Genomic DNA, 13,054 nt, shown 5'->3' with positions numbered 1-13,054 from the left:
CTTCTGCCTTTTGCATTTATTTCCTTGAGGGAGTCAACAATCCCATTAGTGCACATGCACTCTGATGCCGATGTGACTACAGTTGATTTGGGGACATCAGGTGGAGACAGCTAGATTTGTTTACCTGTTACTGATGCTTAGGTGGTGCCCTAGGCATGCAGACAAACAGGTATTTGCCAGGTTAAGTTAACCCAGATTCCTTTTTAGCCTTTTCAGTGATGCAAGGCTTTGTACCACATGTTAATTAAAGTGTTTATTATTTGTAAGACTAGTTGTGTTTGAAATGACGTATTTGTTTGCCTTTTGAAGACTGAAGATTTCAATTTAACAGACTTTTATTAAATAGAAGTTGAAATTGTTTAAAAATATTATTTAGGAACTGATTAGTAATAATAAGCAAATTAAACTTTTTTTTTCCCTGTGGAGCCTGCTCAGGTATCAAAAGTCAAAGAATTTCATGATCATTCTTCAGATCTCACTGTCTTAGGTTGACTTGCTTCATCCCTTCAGTAGACACACTGAGCTCCTGCTTTATGCAAGGCACTGAGTTAGGTGCTAGGGTTATAGAGTTGAGAAATGCAATTCCTCCTCTTAAGTACCATGGAAGAAGGATGCATTATAAGGATACACAGAAGTGGCATATTAAGGCACACTGAGGGGTTGAGGAAGGCTTCTCATAGTTCCTAAATTCATTCTTGAGTTGAATTTTGAAAGAGTTAGCTAGACAGAAAAAATTTCCAGGTGAGTACAGAGATAAGGCAATGGCCAAATCAAGAAAGATCTTGTGTACCAAGGAAGTAATTTGAATCATATTTTCAAGATTGGGGGTAGCTGTTGGAGAATTTTAAGCAGGGGCGTCTGATAGCATTGAGGAGACTGAATTGGAGTTGGGATGGAGGGTAAGGTTTGTGGTGGGGAAATCAAATAGAAGCCAGTTTCAGAAATCTAAGTGAGGAGTGATTAGGGCCTAAATTGTGGTAATGCCAATGAGACTATGGAGGCAGATGCAGATACTATAATTATTTCAGAAGTGGAATTTTTCAGACATTGGAGATGAAGAAGGAATCTAGTGTGATTCCCAGGTTTGGGCATTCTGATTGGGCAGGTGGATTGTACCATTCTTCAAGGTAGGGAACACGTGAGGAAGAACACTTTTCCAGGGGGAAATGTTGAATTAAAGTTTAGGCATACTGAGTTTGAGGTGCTTGTGGGATATCTAACTGGAGATGCTTAGTAGGAGTAGAGTATATAGACTAGAGGTCAGGAGAAACATTGCCCAGGCGCTGGAGATTTAAGAGTCATTAGTGTGCATGTGGTTGTTGAAGCCATAGGTTTCCAAGAGATTACCAAGAAGAATAAATACTGTCAACATATCATGCTACTTCTCACATTCTTTTGGTTTATTATGCAATTTAGGTCAGTGCCTTACTATTTCAGTTTTTTATTCAGGAAATGACGTTTGGCTAGCACTGGTTATCACTCTGTCTCCCCTGCTTCCCCTGCCTGCCCCATGTATAAAATATATAACATATTTGATATTACTCTAAGAAGTTCTTGATAATTAAATTGTAATAGCATTAGGCAATGTGAACTAATCTATGTGTTGTATTTAGAGGGCTTTTGGGATAAAATCTGTAAGATCTATTTTAAAAGACTATTTCTTTAAAAAGGAAATATCTTATTTTTTAAAATAAAACAATCTATTAGTGTTCTTGGACTGAACAAGATGTGTTTGTTGAGTCCCAAAGCTTTGATCTGCCCAGGAGTTGTTCGTGATTTAGTCCCTATGCCTCTGACCGAGGCAGCAACTATTTCTGAAAAATAGGAGGAAGCCATTTGGGTAAACTAATAAAATCTGAAATAATCCATATGGTAAACTTACGTAATTTAGTATCCATAGCCAGATACTAAGGGGAAAAATGTTACTAAACATTGAACAGATGATTGAAATATGTTAGTTTTACTTTGCCAAGCTGCATTTTTAGGACTGGTGAATATTTAAAATAGTTAATAAAAACTAGGTCCTGCATTATCATATATATTTCTGTGGCCCTCGCTGGTTTCTCCAAGTTTCTTTTCGCTTCCTCTGTGAAGGGAGAACCCAACAATAAAACTTTAAATCCTGCCATCTAGATAACCAGTAGAGTGCAAGGGGAGATTTTTGTCCACTTGGAGCTGAAATGAATCAGCCTATTTATCCTGCCCAGGCCAGTGGATACTTAGGAGGGTATGCAGAATGACTTTTAAGAACTCAGCCCTTCTTGGGATTGAAATCAATGATTTAATACTGAAAGCATAGGTCTGTACACTGTTCCAGCTATCCAACTTTTGATTAACTTTTAAGATCTGCCTTCAAAGGGAAGAATTCCCTGGAGACTTTGTGTGTGAAGTTTCAATAGATTAAAATTTATGGATGTGTTATACTTTTAAAAACTGAAGTCAATAATAGAAATGCTGACAGACTTGAACTAGAAGAGGATAGCTATAATGAAACAACATTTTATTATAATTTCATCATCTGTAGTTAAATGAGGTTTTCTTTTGCTTTGAAAATGGTTTCTTGTTATTTGAACTTTAATCAATAATAGATACTAGCATAAACCTAATATTCACGTCAGCATAACACAAGGCACATCATTGCTGTAGCACAGAATTATTTTAAATCACATATTTTTAATTAATATCTGTTTCAGATCTTCCTTTTTAAATAAATTTGTTTTTAAACATTGATTTTTTTTTTCCCTGGCAAACCTCTAGATACCCATTCTCACTTCAGAAAATCACTAACAGAATATTGTTAAAGGTGATATGTATATTTAGGCGTTTGAAAGATTTCAACAAAAATGAACAGTGGAGCAGAAATTTAGAATATATACTTTATTGAAGACTTCATTTGTTCAATAACCTTTATATTTGTTGATATTCTTTCTTGCCCTATGACATTTTAGAGATAAATTTTGTTTAGAAATTTTTTACAAGATTTATCATTATGTTACCAATAACAACACACACACACATATTCTTTATCCATAAGATAATAAATACCTTGAATTTATATTGTGTATTTTCCTGAAAGTTAAGTGGTTATATATTATTCCTTTAGCTTTACAAGATCACTAGATTACTGAGAGATAAAGGATAGTTTTGGGTTTTGTTTTGACATTTTTTTGATGTAGTAAAACTCAAAGCACTCCATTTCATCAACCAGACCCAATTCACAGACTTAATCAATGGAAAAGTAAAACTGGAACACCTCTTGATTTCCTGCTTTTTTTGTGTATTTTTTTCAGTGTCCTCTTCATGTCCCATTTTTACTGGTCTAAACCTTCTATTGCTCTACTCTTGGCTACTCTGGTTCTTTTAGTATCTTGTATTTATGAAGATTATGGATGATTTTAGGAGATTCTTGGGCTAGTTTTATGGGAATACAGGGGTGATGTTTTAGCTTTTTCCTGTTTCAGGATCCATTTTTAAACTTTACCACAAAAATTCTACCTCTTTATTATTACTTTTAATATTTATTCATTTATAAAAATATGTTTTGAGAGTCTACATCTTAGAAGCAATAGTTTGGATATATAAAAAAGGAGGATTAACCAGATTTTTACTTTTGATACAGAATAAAAAGAAAAAGAAACATTGTCAAATTCATAAACATGAATTTTCTTCCCAGACTCTTCTGCTTACTGTGCTACTTTTATAGCCTGATGGGAGAAGAGCAGGCGGAATTGTAAATAATTATAATATCATGTTATCTAAGTGCAGAGTTAGGCTTATAGTTATTTTATTTAGCAACCTGGCATTTTGTATATACCTTCTTTTGAGTCATAATTCTGTTGAATTGTAGATGGGGACTCTAGAGATTTAGTATAACCTCATTTTAAAATGGAGAAAATTGAGGTAAGTGATTGCACAAGGTCACACATGTAGTTATTGAAGAAGTCAGGAATAGAGGCCAGCTATCTCTTAAAGATTATTTTAGAGGCCGGCCGAGTGGTGTAGTGGTTAAGTTCACATGCTCCGCTTCAGTGGCCCGGGGTTCGCCAGTTCGGATCCCAGGCATGGGCCTATGCACTGCTCATTGAGCCATGCTGTGGCAGCATCCCCTACACAAAATCGAAGAAGATTGGCACAGATGTTAGCTCAGCAACAGTCTTCCTCAAGCAAAAAAAAAAAAAAAAAAAAAAGGAAGATTGGCAACAATGTTAGTTCAGGGCCAATCTTCCTCACCAAAAACATAAAAGAGATTATTTTAGTAGGTAAAAACATGTACATATAAAAAATAAAACAGTACAAAGAGGTGTACAGGTGAAAGGTAAGTTTTCTTCCTAATACATCTCTCAGTTCTCTCATTTTCTTCCTCAGAGTCAAGAAGTTATGAGTTTCTTGGGCATTCAAGAGCTTTTAATGTACATATAACCATATAAATGTGCATATATGCATTACCCTTCACGCAAATGGTATTATACTGTACACTTCTGTACCTTACTCTTTTTCACTTTTTAACAATAGTCTGGAAATTATAGAACTCAGATATTTTTATTCCTTGTTCCATGAACTTTCCATTTTACTGTATTGCCTATCATTTAGACAACCAGTTTTTGTTAATGTGAAGTGACAAAGTATTGAATTCTCCTTTGTTTCTGGCATATCATATTGAGTACCTCATGTGCAACGTAATGTATTTCACATTTCTTTCGTGGCTTACAGTAAATAATGATAACTAATATTAATAAGTGTAACTCGTGTTGAGTTCAGGTCATCTTGATACTTGTAATGTCAGAGACAATCTTTTGTGCCATTTTTTTAGATGACTGATCTGTCTCATCCTTTACATTTTAAGTTATTTTCATTCTTTAATTCTTTTAACTCTTTAATTACATTTATCCTTAGTGTTGAATCCATGAGCTAATTAGGAAAATCCCTTTTGGCTCTTCATAATCTTGCTACCATTTTGTTTTTGAGATTTTGATTCTTTTTAAATTTCGGTTTTGTTTGCCAAAATACTGCATTCCCCAGTGTTCCCCGTCTGTAATGTAAATCTCTTGGAAGAGATGATCTTCAAGTTACTGCTCAGCTCTAGAATATATATAGTTTTATATCTTACTTGAGTAGATAATGTCAGTTGTAGCCCTTTCCGTCTCTAATCATGCTTACCTTCATTTCCAGCTCTGCTTAAATTCTTTCTCAAAGAATGTAAAGTTATTTTGAAAACAGGAGCAGCATCTGAATCCTTAGAATAGTAGGATGGTCATGGAATTGGGATGCAATAATTGAAAAATCCAGGGGTGGAGATATGATGATGGGGAATTCAGCACTCAACAATGACATTACAGATCTAACAAATACATAATTGACAAGTCAAAACTTTTTGTGTGAAAAGTAGTACAGAAAGGAATGATTCAGATGTGTCAGTCGGTCACTCCAGCAACAATAAGCATTGTCAGCCTTCCCTTCTCTATCTGTCCGGAGATGAGTTATTCCTTTAAGAATGGTGAAGTAGATTTGGGAAAACAGTGGAGAAATTGCCATAGCTCTTTCTGGTGTTTGTTAAAGTGTAGGTTATGCTGCATTTTTGAAGCTGGTGGTCTCAGAACCACACTTTGAGGACAGTCATAGATAGTAAACATTGTGGGAGTTCAGAAAATAGATCATTTCAGACTGCAGTAATCAGAGAAAGCTTACTAGAATAGCTTTGGTCTGGGTCTTGAGGGATGGGCAGCTTTTGAATAGATGAGAAGAAGGAGAAAACATTTTTAATGGGTGAAATGCCAAGAACAAAAGCACAGAGGTGGGAACTAATAGTATATGTTAGGGGAGTGAAAAGCACGGAGGTGGAAAATAATAGTGAACGTTGGGGAGTGGAGAATCAAAATAGTTTGGCACAAGGGTTCTTAAATATAGTCTATGAAAGAGAATTGAGGTGGTGCTTCTGTCAAACGATATCACTCACTCCAGAGTTTGGAAAAAATGGGTGCTATGCCATTTGTCTTCAGCTTGCAACTGGATGCCTCAGTGCATCAAGCTTCACGTTTTCATGTTCTCTCCGATGTCACCAAAGAAGAATTCCATTTTAGAACACTTTTTGGAAACTGGAAAGACTATCAACAGCTTCAAAATAATCTGGCTCTCTAATAAATACTCAAATGGAAGAAAAAGTGATAGCACTCTGAGGAGAGATGTGCACCTGTGATGTCAGGCCCACATCATGGCTTTCTTGCTTTGATGAGGAGAGTAAAACCACATGTCATTGTGTCTCATTACTTTCCATATCAGCAGCTGTCACCACCTTTCCAAGAGGTATTGCCAAGAAATAGGACCAGAATATGTTTCTCTCTACCAGACAGAAGTTTACTGTGTTTTCAGAGGTCTTAATTGAACTTGAAGGCAGAGGAAATATTGGGACTTAACTCTAACTTGAAAGTTTTGGAGGAATTTAGTTCCAGAACACAGGCTACCTTAACCTGACAGAGCATTCTATGGAATTCTGCTCTGGTTTTGTGTACCTTTGTGAGTCAAGGATTTCAGTGCTTGTTGCCATGGAGAAAAAAGTTGGCATTGATTATCAAAGATGATGTATGCATTGCTATGTCAAAGACCATATCACAATTTCATCTCAAGTCAAATCTCATTGAGATATACTACTGAGCAGTTAGAATTTTTTATATTAATTTTTTAAGGAAGTCACCTTTTCTTTCATGAAAAGTAACAATGTGAGGGAGGCAAAATCCTTTGTAAATATTGTTTTTTATATATTGCTTATGTTCAGGAAATCAGTTTCCAGTGCAGTGAGAGAAAGTATGTGGTGTATGCATTTCTGTGCATGTGTCTGGAGGAAAAAGTCCATATCTTTAATCAGAATCTCAGACTGGTCTTTGACTCCCCTGAAAGGTTGAGAACAAAATAATTTAGCTAGTGTGGAGGCAATGGGATGCTTTGGATGGATTTGAGCAGAGGAATGACAGGAAATTAGAAAGCTCATCTGAAGAATATGAGCAGGAAAGCTTTGGCAGGACTGCAGGGTGATTTAGGGATTCAGGTTGCCCGGGGTCTGAGTTATCTTAATAATCTGAAGCTAATTGTCTACATAGAGATTCTCAAAGGTAGAAACCTCATGTTATCTTTTTTATTTTCTGGTGAGGAGGATTCACTCTGAGCTAACACCTGTGACCAATCTTCTTTTTTTCCCTGAGGAAGATTGTCCCTGAGCTAACATCTGTGCCAATCTTCCTCTATTTTGTATGTGGGATGCCACTACAGCATGGCTTGATGAGCCCTGTGTAGGTCCATGCCTGAGATCCGAACCCGTGAACTCCAGGCTGCTAAAGCAGAGTGCGTGAACTTAACCACTAAGCCACTGGGCTGTCCCCTATCTTTTTTGTTCTGAGCACAGTGCCTGAAACATATTAGGGACTCAAAAATGTCAGATTAAATTAAAGTTGCTGTATGGATAATGAAAGTTGGACTCTAGCACCCAAAATAAATGCTCCTCTGTCGTATCTGTACTTAATCCTGTTATGTTAAATCATTTGGTGAAAAATAAGGTTTTTGGAGAGAGAATACTTTATGAAAAGCTCCTACAACCAACCTTTTTGCTTTGGAGCAGTTGGTTAACACAAACTTTTGGCCTCTTAGGATTTGTTCTCTTTGTAAATTTTATTTCTGATAATTTTTTAATAAAGGTGTGCCTCTAGACATAATAATTTTATCCACTACCTTCAGAGGGAAGGAAACTTGCAGGATGGTGTGACTGACTGAGTCATCAATTTAAACAACATTCCAATAAACATCTAAACTTGGATTTGCTCATGATTATGTAAAATCAACCTGACAACTCTGAGGTCACTTTGGCTTAAAATATCATTGGAAATTATAATGGATCTTCCATCAATTTAATAACAAAGTCCTGGAACCCTGCCCTTATGTTATATTAGTAAAATTTTATTGTCATCTTTATGCATTTTCCTGGAACAAGGTTTAGCAAAGCAGACTCCATAAGTATTAACAACTACTAAAAATTTAAATTTATGATTGGAATACCAAGATGTTAAGTTTAGACTCTAGTTTATTGTAATATTTTAGTCTTGCTCAAAGTTCTTTCAAGTTAAAAAGAAAAGTATTGAGTACATTATTGAAACATTGGTATTCTCTAAAACATTTGTTCCCAAATTATGGTAATTTTTTGTTTTTTTTAAGCAAACTTTGTGTTCCCAAGTCTGTGGAGATTACAAGTCAAATTAGGTTTGTTAGAAGCCCAGAAAGTGTGTTTTTTTTCTGAAGTAGAAATGATTAATAGAGTAAAATAAGGTATAATTTCACAAAAGACAGTGGTTTTAACTGCATGATGTTTTAAGGAATAAACTGCTCTATAATACTGTGATTTACTCAGAACCTGTGAGGAAGATAAACTACTTCTGTGGACCATTCATTCATTCCTGAAATCTTTTGATGTCCACCACTTTGCTACACAATATTACACAAATTATTTTCATAAATTTGAACTGGGAGAAAGAATGGGTACGAAAGAATGGAATAAAATTCCTTTTATTAAATTAACTTGTATTTTTAATTATAAAAATAAAATATGCTTATTGTATACATTTTGGGAAATATATAAAGATTACCTGCAGCTTCATCACCTGGAGATAACCACTTAACATTTTAATGTGTTTTTCTCCATTATTTTATACATGTGTGGTGTGCTGTGTGTGTACACGTGTACACACATAAATATACACACACACACTACAATTGGGGATGAAACTGATTTTTTTCATTGCGTCTAGTATAAATACTTTTCCATATGATTAGGTTTTATTTCCCAGCATTATTTTAATAGTAGGTTAGTATCCACTATAAGAAAAAGACTATAACCAATGCCTTATTGGAGGTTCTAGGATATTTCCAGGTTTTTTTTCTTTTTCTGTCAGTTTCTTTGCCTTTTGTTTTGTTGTTTTTTGCTATTCTACATACTGCACTCAACACCCTGTATGAAAATTTTGTATGTATTCATAATTATTCCTTGAAGATTCTAAACCTAGAATTTCTGGGTCAGAGTACTTAAAAATGCAAGAGTTTTGATACATTTTCCTAAATTGATAAAAAACGTTGGATGAGACTTCAACTGGATGCCGTTTTCCTCTCATGAACACAGGTTTATCTCCTGTGTCTGTGTGGCCGACAACCAACCTGTCGTGTGGGCTCGCGGCTCTTTGATTAGCTGGGAGGCGCCGGCGCGTTTGTCCGTTTCTAACCGGCGTGTCTTTGTCTCTCTTCTGGGGACCGCTGCCGCCCGTGCGGGCCGAAGCCTCGGGAAGCCGTCGCCCCGCAGCGCCGCCGCCCTGCGCTCGGCCGCCCCGGGGAGCCGCTGCCCGCCCGCGGGCGCCGTCACCACGCGCCAGGCCGCCGCCAGCTGCCGCGCCAAGCTCCGCGGCGGCGCCGCCCGGGAGCGCCAGCACGCCACCCGCGGCCTCGGGAAGCCTGCGGCCCCGTGAGCGCCGCCGCCCGGCCGCGGCGGGACGACGCCAGCGCCCCGCACAGCCCCGAGTACCTCAGGCGCCTCGCCGCGTCCCGCCCTCCTCCACGCCGCCCTCCCCGAGCCCGCGGAGTCTGCGCCGTCGTCCGCGGACTGCCGCTGTGCGCAGCTCTTCGCGGCCCTCCCCTCAGCGCCTTGATTTCACTGAGTCTGGTCCGCCCCAGAGCTCTTTCCCACGCAGCCCCTCAGGAGGACCGTGTGCCTTAGGGCCGGCGGGTGGGGAGGGTGGCCTCCTTGCTGGTCGTTGCTACTCGCAGAGCATTGCTTTCCTCAGCCCGCCTGCCAAAATCCCGGCTTGTTTGAGAATCTTGCCACTCAAACAAGGAGGACAAAACCATCCCCCTTCCCTCCGCCTTGTAATTTACCGACTTCCTAGTCAGTTTCTTTCATATTCTTCACCTCAAACCCGACCATCAACACGCTATTTACTCCACGCGCTAATTCTGCTGCGATCTGCCAGAAGATTGTTTTCATAACTGTACAAATCCCCAGTGACTATGGGGTGATTGACACAACCTGGAGTTGTGTAATGCACAACTGTGGTTGAGCTTGAACCCCAGCATCCAGTTCCCTCCTTGTATCTTCGTCTCCAGTGACCACTTCTTACCTTCACAGTCAGTCCTTGCTCCCACGGTTCCAGACTGCCGTCCCAGGGGATCCACCGCTGGGTTTGCACTGAGGACATGCTTTTCCCAGTCGGCGACTGAGCACTGCTGGTGTTAGTGATGACCCGTTTCTGTGCGACACTGGACTCCTCTAATGAGCACCTTTGTTGTGGGGACTCCTCAGCAGCCTGGCAGAAACTTTCTTAGAAACGTGCTGCATGCGGTCTAAGGCTCTTCTTGCCCAATCCCCTTCTCCTTTCATAGGTGTCAGACTTGCATTATAGTTTGAAGGCCTCCCCCTCGCTGCTCCTGATTCCTTCCCTTATCCTCCACAGATGTTCCCTCAATAAAACTCTTGCAAGTTGAACCCGGCCTTGGTGTCTGCTTCTAGGAGGACCTGAGCTAGTACATTATCAGACATTCCACTCTGATCACCATCTTCCTATCCTTCTGGATCCTTTGTTCACTGACAACTAATTCACTAAACTCATTTTCCCCCTCTATTTATTAGCCTCTGTCCTGGATTCACTTCCTTCCTTGTCTAGCCTAGATCCCACAGTCCATCGTTGTAATCACTCTCCTTGAAATACATTGCTCTCAGCTGTCTTAAACCTCAATTTCTTCTAATTTACTTTCCTGACAAAATCCCAACTCTGGATGAACCTTACCATCTGCCTTCCATGGGCCTGACTGGGACAATTGAACTTTAAAAAAAAAAAAATCACACAATACAGCAACTAGTTTTGCTTTCAATCCATTATTTCAAACCTCAAGTTGGTGCTGTTGTTCCTACTATAGTCTGAGCTTCCCACTTCTGAAACAACTGTTTATATCCTTTCATCTCTCTCAAAATTCTCTGATTCCCCTCCTCCCTGTTTACTTCAGATTTCCCTTGGAAAATAGAAGATAGTACATACACACTTCCTTGTCTTCCCACCACAAGACCCCCCAACCCAGCAACCTTGGTAACCATCCTCTTCCTTTTTGTGACAATGGAGGAAGTTTCAAAGGCCAGCCTCTCCTCTTGTGCTCTGGATCCCACCCTTTCTTGCCTTTTCAAGGACTTTCTCCTTAGGTTTTCCCCTTTCTTCTATTGCACCACCATCAAGCTCTGTCTTGAGTGGATCATTCTCATCAGTTCACAAACATGCTCCAGCGTTCCCTGTCTTAACCAAACCTTCCATTGTGCACATCTTTTCCATCTGTTAGCCATTTCTCAACTCTGCTTCACAACCAAACTTCTTTATGCAGTTATCCTTATATGTTGCCTCCATTTTCTAATCTTCTATTCACTTTTCAATCCACAATGTGATTTGTCCACCACCACCACTGAAAGTGCCCTTCTTAAGGTCACCAGTCACTTCCATATTACTCTATCCAACAGGATACTTTTCTGTCCTCACCTTGACCACTCTCTGCTTCTTTAAATGTTCTCTCTTCATATCCAAGACACTATTCCTTCTTGGCTTTCCTCTTGCTTCACGGATCACTCCTCAGTGGTGTTCTCCATCTCCTTCTGCTTGACTTTAAAAAGTTGAGGTTTCTCACCTCCATTTGGGTCCCTCTTTTCTTTCTATGTTCTTTCCCAGAACCATCTTACAATTTCCATGGATTTAAGTACCATCTTTATGCTAATAAGTTTCAAGTTGACCTTTCCTCTAAGTTCTAGACTCACATATCTAAATGCTTGCTTAATATATTCCTTTGGATGACTCAGATCTTTCAACTTTTATCCAAAATCTAATTTTTCATTCTTACCCCAAACCTGTGTGCCCCATCTTTCCTGTTACAGTAAATAGCACCACCATCCAACCAATTGCTCAAGTCAGAAACCCAGGAGTCATTCTTGATTCTTTTTGTGACCTCTCCCCTACATCAAATAGACCAGTATAATCTATCAGTTTTTTTATTTTTTTGAGGAAGATTGGCCCTGAGCTAACATCTGTGCCCATCTTCCTCCATTTTATATGTGGGACATCTGCCTAAGTCTGCGCCTGGGATCTGAACCAGCGAACCCTGGGCTGCTGAAGCAGAGTGCACGAACTTAACCCTTACACCACCGGACTGGCCCCTTAATCTGTCAGTTTTATCCCCAAAATATATCTTTAATCCATCTGCTTCTTTCCATTTTCAATGCAATCACTTAATCTTTTTTATTTTTTGAGGAAGATTAGCCCTGAGCTAACATCTGCTGCCAATCCTCCTCTTTTTGCTGGGGAAGACTGGCCCTGAGCTAACATCCGTTGCCAATCTTCCTCTACTTTATATGTGGGACACCTACCACAGCATGGCTTTCCAAGTGGTGCCATGTCTGCACCCGGGATCCCAACTGGTGAACCCCAGGCCACTGAAGCGGAATGTGCACACTGCCCGGTTGGCCCGCAATCACTTAATCTTAATCAATGTTTTTTCCTTACCTGATTATTCTGACAGCTAGTCCTACCTGGTCTCTGCTTCCACTCTTGACCCACAACCCACTTCAATACATTTTTGATAGCGTACCAACAATGACCTTGCTTATAAATTGAAGTGAGTAAATTGTTGCTCATAGGATAAAATCTAAACCCCTTACCAGGGCTCACAGAGCCCTGTGCGATCTGACCCTTACCTGTCTCTCCAACCCCATCTGTGCTCCTTTCTTTATTGCCCACTCTAATACAGCCACACTGGTTCCTCCAACAAGCCAAGATCTTATCTGCACTTCGGGGGTTTAGTAAATGCTGTTATCTCTGCTTAAGCTGCGCTCCTTGTCTGTTCTTTCCCCCACCACAACCATGTCCTTTGGATAACTACTTAAGTACAACATCTTATGAAAGCCCTGCCCAGAGCATTGGTTGAAAGTAGTCCTCACCTCTCTCCTCCCGTTTGCTATCTCAGTTCTTTCCTTCCTTAATCCTTTACCTCAACTTGTAAC

General features: G+C 39.4%; 1 protein-coding gene across 3 annotated transcripts in view; it reads left to right on the top strand.

The window, feature by feature from the left end:
• Positions 1 to 10,498, top strand: part of ZNF800 (zinc finger protein 800) — a 44,251-nt gene extending 33,753 nt beyond the window's left edge. For all 3 annotated transcript variants that reach the window (XM_044755294.2, XM_044755262.2, XM_070512792.1), the window contains exon 6: positions 9,308 to 10,498. In XM_044755294.2, coding sequence (XP_044611229.2) covers positions 9,308 to 9,494 — 187 coding nt within the window. In that variant the 3' untranslated portion in view covers positions 9,495 to 10,498. The remainder of the gene's footprint in view (positions 1 to 9,307) is intronic.
• The last annotated feature ends 2,556 nt before the right edge of the window (positions 10,499 to 13,054 follow it).

This window comes from Equus asinus, chromosome 1 (genome assembly GCF_041296235.1).
Source record: "Equus asinus isolate D_3611 breed Donkey chromosome 1, EquAss-T2T_v2, whole genome shotgun sequence".
NCBI classification, from domain to species: Eukaryota; Metazoa; Chordata; class Mammalia; order Perissodactyla; family Equidae; genus Equus; species Equus asinus.
The sequence above is the reverse complement of the archived record's forward strand: the minus strand, read 5'-3'. Positions and strand labels throughout refer to the sequence as shown.